Raw genomic sequence first — 16767 nt, forward strand, 5'->3', positions numbered from 1 at the left:
TTCCACATTCTTGCCTTGTCCCACATCACGTCTGAAGGGAACTTGATGTTTCTTTTGAATTCATACCGGACCCACCCTGCTCATTGTGTGGACCACATGAATCACCTGCTCAGGTATGTCGTACCATGCGTCTATCTTGCTCCTGTTTCGACGAGATTGCGCTCAAGCAACACAGTATACAAAGAAAAAAAAGCAGTGCAGCAAGGTCACAAGCTGTAATGAACTAACACAGTTTCGGTTATGGTTAATGTGCCCTGCGTCATACTAAAATCAATCTATAAGAGAATTGCTCCCTCATGATGCATGACTAATTATCAGCACTGATCATATATAAATTCCAACTTTGTAAGATTGGTGTAAATTTTGAGGAAATATAATATAACCAATAAGTTGTGTATTGTAGATCCTGTTGTTGTGAATGAACAACAAAACAAATAAAAAACATTACGTATTTTATCCCAAAGTGCAACCCACAGATTGGTTGTTGCACAGCACTGCCTGGGAAATCGTCCATTGCATCATTTGGCCGAGAACTTACAAAAGGAACAAAGGTGACTGGAGGATCTGTCCGTTACCATCTACAATAATCTAGCATTAATCTGACCAACAAACCAAAGCACATGAAGAGCAGAGGAGTAACAATCTGCCTCTTTATGAGGTGCTTCCAAGCTAACATGTGGCCAGCTATGTCGTTAGCATGTACATGATTCCCACCGATTCTTTAAGGAAATTTTCTGCTGAAGGAGACTTGCAAGCAGTCTGACAAATACCTGCCAGGTGATTAGAACCTTTGTGAACTGTCACACTGAAACCGTGCCGTGCATTTGTGACTGTACTGGTTAGTAGTCCCACACAGAACACTGTTTTGAACTTACCCACTGTGAAAATCTTGCTAGAAACCAGCTGCCTTTCATGCTAAAATGTAACACACCCTGATGAAAAATAGTTCCTGCAAAGGAAGACACACAATATACGTGAGTCATAGTAATAGTCACTCTTTTGTGATTAGCAATTTAATAATAATAATAATAATAATAATAACCAATTATTAATATTACTTCTGATTCAATTAATACACATATAGTTAATAACTTGAGAGAGAAGTAAATTACATTAGACAATACCTTCACTAAATCAGGGTTGCAACCACAGAGTAACTCAGAATATGATGTTTTTCACCATTGTGCAAATGATTAAATTTATTTAAAGGGAAAACAATAGACTAGAACACATTGCTTTTTTGCACAGCATTGCTCCTGTTCTATCACATGAACAAAGTTTCACAGCTGCAGGTTATGCAAGTCGAAAATGAAAACTTAAAACACCTGGTTAAAAATTGGATCCAAATGCTCCGCATGCCATGTCTTTGAAAACCTAATTAAACTCATGTGATGCTTGTTCCTTGACATTCTCCAGTACGCATTACACAGGTATGTGCAGTAGGTGTTAAAATACGTGCTGCACACACAGCCTGATGTTGGCTTTTTTTCAACTTTCTAACATGCTGAATTAAAAACAAAAAGAGAGATTCAAGTTGTCTGTGTATAATTATACTGCCTAATGCTTCGCTTTCTATGGAACACGCAAACATCACAAGACAAATCACATACCAAATCACCTATCGCAGCTAGTCATCAGGTGGTGCACATCGTGTGAGTGTCAGGTGATACAACCACACTATAACAGAAGACAAAACAATGACGACTTGAGAATATGCACTACCAAAGACATGGCAACATACCCACTAAGTGAGTTGCAGCTATGTGTATGCAAGAAACAGCTTTTTAAAAGAATTGCTGCTTAACAGTCCAGTCGAAATGTTTCTGCAAAACTAATTTAATTAGCTATTATTCTGTTGGTTTGGCAGACAACATTTCAGGGCATTACATTTCCTCTGAATTTACAGTTTGACAGTCTCGACCTATAAATGCTGAACAAAGACAAATGTAAATTTGCTAGCAAGCTACAGTTTTACCTTAGCTTTAGCTTTTTAGCTTCGTATGCTAATCAACGCCACCTAAATAATACTTTTAGATTATTTCTACTTGAGCTCTACCAGAGCCCGCTCTGCTTAAACTTGTGAAATGAGTACATCGTCTTCAATCAATCTGAAGTGATCGTAAAAAGGTGAAAATTTGGATTGTCTCCTTCACTTAATGGGCTTGTGTGTTGGACAAAATGAAATAAGTTATTTGCATCAGGCTAACATGATGGGTGACTCGGCTCTTTGTTAATTTTTAATGAGATGGTGCTGTAGTCGCATTGGATTTCATTTTAGTGTAAAACATTTCTGTTAATTCACCTAACCTGTAACCTATTTTCCGCTTGTGAATAATCTTTCTCGCTGTAAAATGATGATTTATTAATCATCATTATCATTGAACCATCTGAGATTTCACTTCAGGTACTAGGAGTGTGCTAATACATGCAAAAAAAATAAATAAAAAATGAAATGCATGATGAAATAAAACTGGCTCTGGTACCAGGGATTGAATCCATAATGCATGATTCTGCACCTCACTGCACCTTTACTTCCAGTGCCAAGGTTAAGTAATAATCCTGAAAGCAATGTTTCCTTTATATACTGAGGTAGAGATGGTGGATGGTTGTGTAGTGACACTGAATCATATCACTAACTATAATTCAGTTTGTTATTCGAGTGACAATTTTCACAATGTAATTGTAATAGCCACAATTCTCTCTTAATTTTAACCCCACTGTCAGTTACTCTAACATTCTAGAATGAGGATAATAGTTTTATTGACTGCTAATTTTATTATTGAATTAAATATCCACTCTGGTTTTGGTATATATTCCTTATCAGGTCTTAAAATAAGGTAAACACAAGCTGAGATGAACAACGTTACATTTTATAGTGTCATTATTTATTTAAAAAAAAACAAAACAGAACAACCAAGTTACAGTAAGTTAAGTCTATTATTCAATAGCTTGTAAGTCATTATTTTCTGTTTGACTTTACCAGTCTCTCACATTGTTGTGGAAGGTTTTGGCCCACTCTAATTTAGATTGTCGACGTTTATGCATAGCTCTCTTAAGGTCCTACCACAGTATTACAATCATGTTGAAGTACAGGCCTAGACTGGCCCCATTCTGTTGTAGATTTGCTGCTTAGGGTCATTGTCACATTTGACCCAGTTTTGGCCAAGCTTTATCTGTCAGACAGATGACCTCACATTGGACTTTAGAGTTCACTGTCAACTCAGTAACTGCAAAACAAGCCTAACTCTTCAGCCCCCCACCACTGTGCTTGACAGCTGGTGTGAGATGTCCTGCGTTTGGTGGGATGCCCACTTCAGACAACTGTCTGTCTTGAATTTGTTTTTTAAATGATGGGCTTTAAATTATTTGGAAATGCCTTTATAACCATTTCCAGGCTCATGGGAAGCAGCAACTGCTTATTGATGTCTTTCATCCTTGGTACACCTGAGCTACACAGGAGTTTTACCGGCTTGCTTTTTAGTGGAGCATTCTCCAGACCAGTAAGCTGCTAAAGCTCCTGTTTTTTATAGAGGTGCTCACACTTGCTAACGATCAGTTAATCAAGTACATTTGATGAGCAGCACCTGGCTACTACTTACCCTGCTCATAATTCTTAGTTTTTCCACACTGCACTTCTATTTAATTTTTGTTCACTGAATAGTAACATTTAACTAATTTTAAGACCCACTATAGTTATTTTTTATTAGGTCTTGTTTTGAATATCAGAAGTAACTGAGGTGTACTGCTTTATCTTACTAGCCACAACTTCCATGAAAAAGTCTAAACCATTTGTTTATGATAGCACACGTTTCTCAGTATATTCTGACTTCCTTAACCAGCCAGAGATACCTCCTTGCATTTGAAAATGTAAATCTTTTGAAAAGGTCACAAATATAGTGTGTCTGCTGAATGGTATTTTCAGTTAAAATTCACATTTGGTGTGCAAGAGAGTGTTTACAGTGCCTTAAAAGTGCATGTGGGATCAGGTTAAAATAGACCACAGTGAATACATTCATCTTAATGTGCTAACATGTCACCCTGTGGAAAAAAATGGCTCACTGGTGTAATAAATTCAACTCAAGCTCTGTTGGAATGAAAACAGAATTCAGTGACTTGAAAAGTCCTAAAAGTAGTACAAAGAGAATATATAAACAATGCATTTTTTTTTTTTTAAAGAATATGAGCTTATTTGATCCCAGCAACACACTGAAAATAAGTGACTAGATGACATTGATCCAACAAACATGATTGTGCCCCAAGTCTATTTAAAGATTCTGAAGTTAATTCAAGAAGATAGATATATACAAAATATATATAGTATATATAATATATGCAGATGAGACTATATATAGTTTCATATATTTCAAATATAAGGGAAGGGGTTTATAGTTGTGATCTAAAATGGACATCTATAGCACAAAAACATACATTAGGCTGCAGCCACTGAGAAAACAGCTGTTATCGGATCAGTTTATTCACAATAGGTAACCATAATTTTTTGTTAAGGTAAAGTATAGTTAACTTTCCATAAAGTTTCTGCTTATATTTTAGCTGACTGAGCTTAGTGATGAGCACCGCTGTAATTGGTTCTCTCCTCTCTACTTCTTTCCCTCTGTCTCCTTAGCTCAGCACTGCAGTATTGTCAATCCCACTGGGAGTTTCGTTGCTGAACTCCCTCCTACGCACACCATCACACACAGACACCAACGCAATACTGTACTGAGGCAAACAAGCACCACAAACAAATACACAAACACACAATTTGGCACATGGGGGATCTGTATACATGCCACTACATTCTCACAACCTTTCTCTACACTTGCAAGCACCACCACTGTTGCCTCCCACGCATGTAATACACACACACACAAACACATATGCACACGCACTCACACAACCTTGGACCAACAGTAGACTCGTGGCTGTGCGCGCGCTGCTCATTAGGCAATAATGAATTCAGTAAGCTTAACTTTAGGCCCTGGGAGAGCCTTGAGGTAAACTAAAACCTAATAGGCAAGGGTGACAGACACTGAAACACACATACACATACAGACAGACAAAAATAATCACACCCAAAATAGTGTTCATCACCCTATTTATTAGTTAAATATGGGTGTCAAAGGAAAATGAATGTTGTTTGCTCACTTTGCTCACAAGTCTGCCTTTAGTTGCAGATGGGAGTCCTTCTATTATTCTCAGTCATCCTGATACCATCATACACACACCCACCCACACATACGCACACACACACACACACACACACACATACAGACACCTCTCTCTGCAAAATATACCTTTCTTCATAATCCTGTCTTCTAACACCTTTTGCTTCCTGTGACAATTCACACTTAACGAATGCTGCAGTTTGCGTACAGAATACGCCAACAATGTCACATCCAGAAAAAGTAGGGAAAAAAGCAATGCAAGAATTCCTGTACAGAAACACATATACACCGAGAAAGTCACATTTGAAGAAGCTGTGTGCTTTATGGCAATGGTTTAAAAAAAGGTTGCTATTTTCAGAATGGGAGGGAACTTGCGGCACTTGAAGCACTTTTCCCTGTACATGCTCCTTGCTGAAGCCCGTGGAGGCAAAGTAGGAACATGGTTAATTTATGAAAGTGACTCAGAAGTGGAAGACAGCGAGAGAAGGCAGTGGGTGAAAGTGTGTTTCATGAAGCAATGCAAAGATGCGCACTTGCAGCCAGGGTCACGAGGTTCGGGCGTTGTTCCAAGTGATGAGCTCAGTACTTGATGTCACTGGTCAGCCTGTCCCTGGAACCGTATGAGCAGAGCTGAGGCGGACAGTGGAAATTAACTGAGTTTGATGCAGTAGAGAAAAGTGAGAGGACGGGGGCAAAAACAGGGAGAAGCTGGTTGGGTTACTCTTCAAAATAAAATAGGGTGTGCACTCACAGGCCAGTTTATAAGGTACACCTTCCTATGCTGGAACTCCTTAATTCTTTGTAGCATCAATTCAACAGGTCTCTGGAGACATTCATCAGAGATTTTTGTCCATATTGACATGATTGCATCACATAGCTTTTACAGATTTGTCGGCTGCATTTCCATGATGTGAATCTCTTACTCAACCACATCTCAAATGTGCTCTATTGCATGACGATCTGGTGACTGTGGAGGCATTTGAGTACAGTAAACTCAATGTAATGCTAAAATACCGTGATCTTAAAAAGAATTGACATGGTCACCAAAAATACTCGGGTAATGCTGTGGCATTTAAACAATGATCAGCTGATACTGAGGTTTCCCTAAAATGTGGCACAGATTTATCCCCCATACCATTACACCACTAGCAGCAGCCTGAAATCATCAAGATGAAGCAGGATCGGTCTATGCTTTTATGTTGTTTACGCTAAATTCTGACTCTACTGCCTACCAACCCCATATCATGTCAAAGCGTCCTAAAAAGAAATTGTCCAATTTTGGTGAGCCTATCAAAACTGCATCCTCTTTTTTGTGTTTAAGATCGGCACCTGGTGTGGTCTTCCGCTGCTGTAGCCCATCTCTGTTGAGATTCAGAGATGCTCTTCTGCATACCTTGGTTCTAGCAAGTGGTTATATGGATTACTATAACCTTCCTATCAGCAGGAAACAGTCTGGCCATGCTCCTCTGACCTCTGACATCATCTCTATAAACTGCCAATGAGTTTTGTCTCTTTTTCAGACCATTCTCTGTAAACCCCACAGACAATCTGAAGATCAGCAGTTTCTGAGTTACTCAGACTCAGAAACTCCACTTTCAAAGTCATTCAAATCTCATTTCCTCCCATTCTCATGTTCTGTTTGAACGTCAGCAGGTCATTGATTTGCTGCATGTGACTGGCTGATATTTGCGTTGAAAGGACGTACATAATGAAATGTGTCTGGTGAGTACTGATCAACTGACTGCAGATGCATACAAACCTTTATGCAAATACATATTATGCTGATTATGATTTCCATTTATAAAATTACACTGCTAATGTTTATTTCTCTTGTTCTCATATCCAGAAAAGACTGCATCATTTTCTTTCCTTTTTTTTTTTGACATTTTAAAAGTTTAAAATTGGCTCCCAATGTTTTCTCACTTATTTAGTTTTGTCGGTGCTGCTTGAGTCAAGTTGGGGTGTTTTTCTCTGTAAAGTAGCTGAAAAGACTTAAAAGGAGATTTTTTTTCCCTTTTTCTTTTACCAGGTCTCGTTCAATATACAATCAAAACATACCCAGTGGAGCTCATTAGCAGTCTGAGATAGCAAGTGCATATTATCTCTGACCATCACAGAGGCTTGAAACAGCTTCACTTGGCTTTTAGTTGAAAGTTGCTGTTCTCCAATGTAATGTCTCATTACTTTCAGTAAATAATATGCTTGAAAAGGCATGCAAACGCCACGTGATATGTAGGGTTTGTGAGCTGCAGCTCCCACACAGGCGATAATATCTGTAAGCTCTTTGGAGGAGGGCCTGGTTGTATATGACACTTCACTGCATTCACATAACTTTGAGGAAATTCAATAATTTATAGACTTTGCATTCATTTTGGCAAGTCTGTGAAACATTTAAGTAGCCCCATTGTCAATTATTTATTGGTCGGATTTGAATTCATAAGAGAAGCACACAATCTTTTGGGAGATCACAGAATTATTCATGTGCCATGCAGCTATATATTTTAGTGAGAATCTGTTAAGGTTATGTAAGTCTGTTGCTGCTGTCAGACTATGTAATAGCACCCTGGAGCCCTTACAGCTCTGGATGAGGAGATATTTTAGCAAACTAGGTTTTTGTCTTTATTCCCCTGACTGGATTCAGTGAAGCAAATCACTGGTGCTTTAATGCTTAAAACCAGAATAGGCTTCTTCCCCTTTTCTTCTATTGACTAGATGCAGTGAGGCAAATATTAAAATGCACATCAAAGAATAAACAATCTCTCTTAACTTTGGTGCTACATATGAGGCTTTCAACCTAAATTACCACTGGCGTGATTTGTCTCCTCTCTCTGATATGATCTTCAAGAGCACACAAGCAGGAGGACACAGACAAGCTATTAAAAATCAGTGTAGTGCTGTGCCGACAAAGCCATCCACCCTGAACTCCTCCCTACTGTTGCTTTATAGAATGCCATTGTTTTCCTCTGTCAACAACAAGATAACACCTATGCTGTATATAAAATCAGAGAGAATATTTTAGAGACCAATTAAATGTGAAGGCATTCAAGAAAAACAAAGCTCAGAGGTTTCCAGATGTTCCTTCCATCTGTAGAAGCTAAGCCTCAGTAAAGTCCACACTTCATTTCACCATTAACCATTTTGTGTCATTACTGCTGAGTCATATGACTGATCTTGATTATTCTGCACAGTCACTGATTCCCCTCAGAAAATGCATCCCTCTCAATTTGTAGCTGAGGCAAACAGACTCACTTGCTGCCTAATTAGAGTTTCATTTTGTCTGAATGCTTGCCACGTGTACAGCAGGGTGCCTTTTAATTTGCACGCAGTGCAGAGGTGTTTTTCGGTGAAATTGGTTCTTAATCTTTCCTTTCTAATGGTTTTTTTTTTTCATCAATACGGCCACTCAACACAGTTGCACCATTGTTCTCCGATAAACACAATAGTTAATCAGTAAAACTTGTGTGTTTCACAATCAACTGGTATTTTAAACACATAAAGTACTTTGCTAACTAATGGGTGAAGTGATTCTGTGCATCTTTTATATACAGTGTGTCCTGGACAATTATACTGTCAATTAAAAGAATCCGTCCTCCCTGCAGCTGTCAGACTGTACAATCAGAACTGCTCCCAACAAACATAGATGTTTACATCTGCGCTGTAACTGCAATAATTTAATCAACCGATTTGCACTACAACCTGGTTTGCCTCTTATCTGTAGTTATTTTTATTGAATTTGTGCACAGTACTCTGTTTATAGTAACCATTGTCCTTAATGTAAAAATGTAAATATGTAAGAAACTTGTGTATGTTTCTGTTCTGTGTCCTGTGTACTGTTTGTTGTATATGTGTCTTTCTGGCTGCTGCTACAACCAAATTTCCCCTTGTGGGACAATTAAAGGATTATTCTATTCTATTCTATTCTAAATGCACTCTTGTATGTAAACAAACAATCAAAAACAATATGTGTTAGTCTCTGATTAGTTCAAAGGAGTGAGTGTACATCTGATATTTTAGGCAGTGATATTTTTATGTCTTTTGTCCTGTCTCCTCCAAATTCTCACAGCAGATGACTGCCCTTCTCTGAGCCTGATTCTTCCTGTTATCATAGAGTTTTTCCTTCCCACTCTCACCAAGTCCTTCCTCAAACGCAATCGTTTGATTGTTGAAGTTTTCTCTCGATTATTGTATGATCTTTACCTTTCAATTTAAAGAGGTGACTGTTGTGTTGGGCTGTGATTTGGGACTTTATAAAGAAAATTTAATTGAATTAAAATATCGCACAACCAATTATGCTTTAAAATTCTGAAACAAAATTGGAGTTATCAAAACTTTTAAAAAGTAGTACAAGAACAAGAGCGTCAAGATGTCATGTGATGACATCTTGACGCTCACTGCACAGGTCTTTATTTTAGCACGATGACATTCGTGCTAAAATAAAACCCACTCATGTAGTCATGGCTTAGCTTTTCTGTCATAAGTGTATATAAAACACCACCTTCTAAGATGCTACTATGGAGATATGGCAGACAACAGGTGTTGGATGCTACTTACCCAATCTTTACCCTAACCTAACATAATCCTGGTAATCGTGGTGGTGGGGTGGGTCAACAAAAACACTGCCTTGTAGCTCTTCCTACTTGTAATTCAAGTCACACTTTGACATTAGCTGCTAGAAATGCCGTCGAGCATTATGAATTTCGAGATGAAGGTCAAGTAGAAAGTAATTTTCTCATCAGTGCAGCAGAGTGAGTAAACATTTGCTTCTAATTGCTACACGAAAAGCCATGAAGCCTATCGTATATAAAGCGTATGTAATGGTTAATAATTCACATGTAATGGTTAATAATTCACGTGTTATTGTTTTACTTTAAAGGCAGCAGCCAGCTCGCAACTAGAAACACAGCTTTGTTTTTTGTTTTTTACAGGACACAACATCCATGAAAGCGTAACCAGAAAGTGATTCAGCTTTATTGTACACGGGTGTCAGATCAGGAAATTAAACTGCTCCTGCCTTATTGGTACAGAGGCAAGGGCATATGCATAGACGGGATGAGATGTGTGTCAGTGTGAGCGTGAAGTCCGGCTGAATCAAAAGAGCCAGTAACAGTGGTTCACTACCATTATCCCTCACATGCAGGCCTGCTGTGATGGAGACAGGCATTGGATGTCACTGTTCTCTTTGGTCCTCGGCGATACAGATTAAGAAAAAAGGGGAGAAAACAAGGGAGGACTGAGGTGAGGTGAAGGAGGGAGAGAGAGTGGGAGGAGCCAGCCCTGACTGCAGCAGAAAAATGGATGAGCGGAGGGAAAAAGGGGGAGGGCAGAGTGGTGATGAGGAAACAGTGAAGGATTTGGAGGAAGGGAGAGAGACAGAGACAGAGAGCTGGGAAGAGAAAGAGAAGGGGAGGGGAGGCAGCATCTGCTTGCTGCAGAGCCTTTCATTGATAAAGTAGCACCGGAGTGAGCCAGAGGACTGCAGCTGGACTCATCACACACACGCTTCATCATGCTTTCATTCATGTACTTCGCCAGACTTCCTCTGTGCACTCACCCACAGTGCACCTCAACTCTTTGCACCAGTGAGGACGCACACGCTCACCCACTAATCACACAGTGACATGCTCTTTATTTAACAACACCATCGCCTCAGACTTGCTTCTGTTCTCTGCATCCTATTTTTGGGAATGTAAGCTTAGCCCAGAGAGGGACACTTGTAACTGGGAGTTGTCGGTGTTGGTGGTGCATCTGATCTGGGACCGGGCTTCGGAGGAGTCTCCGGACAACAACAAATTAAAAAAAGACAGGCTGCAGCGGGATCAGGGGAAACCAGCCAGCGCAACGGCATAAAGGTAGGGATGGAGAAATTAGGCATTCATCCAGACTTGTAGAACCGTGCTTAAACACATCCATCTTGTAAATAGACTCGTGGATGCACGTGTAAACTTCACACACAGCTGACATTCACTGAGATGCTGAGTGTGGGGTGCTGTAAACAATGCCGTTTCCTGCCCACATCAACAGGAGCCGGTGTATTTGTCTCTCCATCTCTTTCTTTTCTGTGAATTTCTCACTTTCTTCAGCTCGTCTTCATCTCTGTTCTGACAGGTTGGTTTTGAGGTAATCTCATTCATATCAGTGTCTCACCCTCAAGTTTTTGGTCCATCTGCATCCTCCTGCTGCCTCTCGCTCTCGCTCTCCTCTTGCATCTCAAATCTTCCTCTCATCGCGGAGGCATCACTCCTGCTTTCGTTCCCGTATTGAACTCTTTCTCTTGCTTTCTCCCTGTCTGCCAGTCTGCCTGTCATCCTGGGATCTACAGAAGCAAGCGGTGTGCCGGTGTCGGCCATGAAGCTGGTTAATGGGGGAGGAGGAGGCGGCGGAGGAGGAGGAGGAGGAGGGGGAAGCAGTGGCGTGGGAGGTGGAGGTGGGGGAGAGAAAACTGCCTTCTCCTTTAAGAAGTGCTCTGCCTTCCAGTTTGTCAAGAGAAAGGTGAGTTTGGATAACAATCAACATTTTGGTGGGGGTGCATCTTTGTGCCTACACACGAGCTGCATATTGGCTGTGAGAGGTGGTGACACAGCCAGAGTGTGTGGGTGTGTATGTGTGTGTGTGTGTGTGCAAACCAGAGATGATGTCATTGTGAAGGCTAAGCCGCTCTAATCAAGCGTAAGATTGGACTCCCTGCTTGTCTGTGTTTACAGCGTGTGTTAGGTTTTTATCTTTTTTTGCTTGTGTGTTTGTGTATTCCAAAACACTGTTGCACTTCGGGAACCACAAGTGTGTGTTGTGTTGAAATCACTGAGTGGAAGAGAGGTCCTGTGGTTAGGATCTAGTCAGCATATCCTGGGTTCTGCTGCAGTGCTGCCACAAGGCTCATTACTGGTGTGTAATGTTGATGGTTTGCATTAAATGTTTTCTGTGATGGTTTGTTTGTGTAGGTCTAATGAAACTCAAAACGGTACTTAGGTCTCACTGTCTAATAAGGTTCACCTCACAAGGATACATTATAACTGTCACCCTCACTAGAGGTCAATAAATCAGAATTATGCATATTGCATATTACTGTCAAATTGCAGAATAATTATATCAATGGGCTGCAGAACATCTGCAAGACTTTGCATTGCATATTTCAGACTATCATAGCTATATGTTGTAAAACTCAAGTTCTAGCTAAATAAATAATTGAACAAATAAATGTGTACTCATTAAGTTATTACATTCAATGGGGAACTAAACACAAAAGTGAACAACACCTCATTCTCCTTCTTCTTTCGGCTGCTCTCTTTAGGGATCCCCACAGCAGATAATCTGCTTCCTTCCATCACTTCGTCCCTAACATCTTCTTCTGTCACACCATCCCTCTGCGTGTCCTCCTTCGCTACATCCATGAATTTCTCTCTTGTCTCCCTCTTATCCTCCTGCCTGGCAGCTCTATATTTAACATCCTTTTGTCCAATATCCCTCCTCTGCACATGTCCAAACCATCACAGTCCCCACTCTCACTTCTACACTCCTGTCCTTCTTTCTCTCTCACTGCCTCTAAACATGCCTTCCCTCCCTCTCCTACTCTTTTGTATTTGTTCAGCAGTAGTGCACTATCCACTGGGCCCCTGCTGGTCAACTGCATTGGTTTCAGTCATCGTTAACCCAGGCTTCAACCAGTACGCAGTATGAAAAGCTCATTCTTATTTCATTTTTGCACCAGTTTTATACCGACCGCCCTTCCTATCTGCACTAGCCTAATCCTAGCTTAAAACAATAACAAATATATTACAACAATAGTTTGTACCACACTTTTTCAAGTTTTATAACTGATTAATTATTAGTAAACCAGTCATTAGTTGTAGCCCTAAGAAACTAGCGGCAAGATTTACTAAATGGGGTAAAACAGAAAAAAACACAATTTGTTTTATGGGTGATTTACAAATTTTGTACTGTTTTCTAAACACAAGCACAAAAGGTTCACTTCAACATCAAGCACAAAAATAAAACATGCTTTTAATCTGCATTACATATCAGGGCAGTTATCAGTAAATTGCATGTCACAGATGTTAATAAATCAGTTTGCATACTTGATTGCATCTTGAGAAATGACCGCGTATGACTGCCGCAGCTTTGTTAGATTTCGGAAAGTCACTGTATGCTGTAATCTGACTAAAACATGTCAATCTTAAAAACAAATTTAATTATGCTCCCTGAATAATTTGCAGTCGATTTACATGAGATCAAAACACAAAACAGTGCCTGCAGGCCACAACAGGAAGGATATGACTAACATTACTTCCCGCTTTTGGAAGAAAGGTAATGCACTCAGTCAATAATCACATTGCTGCTTTGGGGATACAACAGAACTTTTTTTTAAATTTTTTATGTAGTAAAATAATTCAAATGACAAGTTAAGGGCTGATTGCAGCTGTTATTTACTTCATGTTGCCACAATTTCAGCCTTAGGCAGCGAACATCTTCCCAGATAGCAACAAATCAGCAACAATCACTTAAGCTCTTGATTCATATTAGTTTCTTATCCGGTAGGTTACTGGATAGATTTACATACATATCTGATCTGATTGTGTCACTGCTGTGTTTTTGTTTTGTTTTTTTGGTTGTTGTTTTTTTACTCAGAATATGAGTAGTCCAAAATGTGTGTTCTTGTGTGTCTGTGCTGGCTCAGATGGAGTACAGTATGGTGTGGATTACTGATGAATCGCCTGGTGAATAAGGACAGATTGCGTTAACACCCACACACACACACAACTACGCATATACTCCCACAGGCGCTCTATGCTGCAATGAATTTATCTATCGAGTATCTATCGATGTAAACTGAACATTTTTGTTTTCAATTTTTCCAAAATGATTTCAATTTTGGCTTCCCTTCTGCTCCATCCAAGCGATGATAAAAAATAAAATAAAAAAACAGAACCTTGCAGAACATTCCTGAATCCCGGTTGATGTTATTGCTGCCCCTGAGGGTTTATTTATTTCTCTAATTGCTTCAGAATAATCCTAATTGCATAATAAGGAAAGCATGAGTCCAAACAGAGCCTTGGGTCATGCGGAACAAGGAATAGAAATGTAAAGTCAATACAGCTGCATTCTGCATGTAATTATCTGTCACTGTATATTTGAACATTTACAACTTGTTACACAGGACCAAATACGTAACAGCGATGATGTCGTGCACAGCTTTTCAGTGATCCAAAAGAAAGCTAACATTTTCACGTTCCAATGAGCGATGGATGACTGTGTTTTTGTGCCAAATTCGGTGGATTCAGCACCTATAATTAGTTTCACTGTCAGTGCGGCGCGGTGAACAACAGGTATGACAGAACGCTGTTAGATCTGTCACATTCCGTTACCTCTTTGAACCTGATCTCAAAAACAACAAAGGGAAAACTCATGTAATTAGATGGAACTCCAATCACGTGCAGCCAGTTCATGACTTGCGATGTGTGAAGAAGCTCGTGTTGCTTTCTTATTTTAGGTGTGCGTCATCCGTTTTCTGTGGCAGCCCTACAGCAGCTGGCTTGTTTTTTGTGTTGACCTGCTGGAGTGTTTTTCCAAGTCTGTTTTCTCTTCGACCCGACATGCCTTGACAGGCTGTCGAGGCGGCCCTTCGACTTAGGCGTTCGATCTCAGCGTGTGTGCTGTGTGTGTGTGTGTGTGTGTTACTGCATTTTGGACTCTGTGCTGCTCAGCTGCCACAGGCTACAGCCCTGTGGTGTGTGTTTTCTAAATTTACGAGTCACGCAGCAGGATGAAATTTCACAAGGTTCCTCTCACTGTCAATCTCCTTCTGTTTCTGTGTCTGTTTATCGGTTTCCTCTCCACTTTCAGCAAGGTTTTTTTTTATGTGTTTCTTTCCTCCACACTCACACACTCACACAAACGTAAACACACCAGTGTTTCCTGTACGTGACAGTGCTTCTCTGGTCTTAGTCACTGAAGGAGCACGGTGTGTACAGTACGCATTGTTCTTGCGTGCACCGACTTGTGCTGCGTTTGTTGACAACATAAGGGTAATAATTAGAACACGTGCTCATGACGTGAATGCATGAAGGTTGTGGTACTTCATCACAAAAGCACACTTGAAGACTGATGTTCTCCTCAGCTTTTACAAAGTATCGGTGAAGCAACACTGGTGTTGAAAAAAGACACAAAAGTCAAAAACATACCCGGGAGTAGACAAACAAGGCTGTGCTTTCTTTCTTCATCAAAGACAGACTCAACATCATACTTTGCGCCATCAGATGTCTTTGTGTGTGCTTGCATGTGTGTGTGTAATACATATATGTCATCGTGTGAGTGCACCCACTCTGATTAATGTGTGGCAGAGTGGAGACACAATCTGTGCCTTTCATAAGTGCATTCCTTCATGTGTGTATCTCATTCTAGCCAACATGTAATCATGGATAAGATTACAAACAGCTGACGATGAGTTGCAGCTGGTAAGGTGTGTGTGTATATGCACTGTATGCACATTTTTGTCTGTGGAGATCTTGCGCTGTTACCTTTAACAACAGAGGAAGAAACTGAGATGTTGTAAGTCAGATCAGAGCATTTTTTTTCTTATTTAGAATAAATATTATTATTTTTTTCCTGTGCAGGTACGGAGATGGATGAGGAACCCGAAAGTGAGTGTGGAGAAAGCTCAGGGGAAAGGCCTCCTTTACTCCTGTCCAAAGTGTCCGCTGGCTGAGGACCTGTGGTACACCCACTTCCCATCACCGTATGGCTGCTGTCATTATGCAGGACTGCAGGGTGGCCTGTATTACCACCAGGAGCACTGCTCACCTTGTCCTGCAAATGGGCAAACGAGTGGCCATGAAAAAAGCAAGGGCTGCAAGGTAAATGGAAAAACGAACATTCGCTAATCGTGAATGCCATTGTTGGAAAAACAACTACTTTGGATTTCCAAGCTTAATTAGTTCACTTTGGTAATTTGACTACAGAGAAACTGTATCAGGAGAATCTAGTTTGGTAAATAAAAGCTACTTAGAAGAAGCTACTTAAAACTAGAAGAAGTAAAAAATTATTTTCAGTAAACATAAGAAAAAATATGGCAAAAGACACATTTCAGCAAAAAATTTCAGCTTGACTGAGTTGCAGCAAATGTCCAATGTTTTTCACAGGTCACACATTTAAAAAGTGCAAGTAACATTAGCTTTTGATCTTTGGTCTCACTCTGGCCTGTCATATATTTGCTTATTCATTGTGATATTTGGAAAGTTTGTCCATGTTGATGTCACTGTGTGAATAATGAACAGAGCTCACCCTTTTGCACAAGCAGTACACAAAAGTCAAATTTCTGACCGATGAAGGGACTGCCTGTACGTGGACAATGAACAAAAGTACTGTGCCACCTACACATGATCCCAACAGGGGCTGTGCTTCCATGGAAAGCAATGCTATGAAGCCATGTTAGTGCTGGAGGAGGTTTGGAACTGCTTAGTTATCGAGTCACCAGTGTGACTTTTATGGACTATGCTGCTCATCACTCTGTAACTTTCCGTGGTCTCCCACTGAATTGCTGTGGTTCCTAAACAGTTCCTCTTTGTAAAAAATGTTCTTTTTGACTGATCAGACAAAGTTTTGAGCTGGT

General features: G+C 40.1%; 1 protein-coding gene and 1 long non-coding RNA gene across 2 annotated transcripts in view; one reads left to right on the forward strand and one right to left on the reverse strand.

The window, feature by feature from the left end:
* Positions 1-469: 469 nt before the first annotated feature.
* Positions 470-16767, reverse strand: part of LOC146501516 (uncharacterized) — a 28624-nt gene continuing 12326 nt past the window's right edge. The window contains exons 2-3 of the long non-coding RNA XR_014869355.1: positions 1611-15965; positions 470-949 (exon numbers count right to left, since the gene is read on the reverse strand). This is a non-coding gene — a long non-coding RNA (uncharacterized LOC146501516). The remainder of the gene's footprint in view (positions 950-1610; positions 15966-16767) is intronic.
* sgk1 (serum/glucocorticoid regulated kinase 1) overlaps positions 11511-16767 on the forward strand; it is a 34567-nt gene continuing 29310 nt past the window's right edge. Inside the window, exons 1-2 of the mRNA XM_085132890.1 lie at positions 11511-11654; positions 15773-16012. Coding sequence (XP_084989016.1) covers positions 11511-11654; positions 15773-16012 — 384 coding nt within the window. The remainder of the gene's footprint in view (positions 11655-15772; positions 16013-16767) is intronic.

This window comes from Neolamprologus multifasciatus, chromosome 15 (assembly GCF_963576455.1).
Source record: "Neolamprologus multifasciatus chromosome 15, fNeoMul1.2, whole genome shotgun sequence".
NCBI classification, from domain to species: domain Eukaryota; kingdom Metazoa; phylum Chordata; class Actinopteri; order Cichliformes; family Cichlidae; genus Neolamprologus; species Neolamprologus multifasciatus.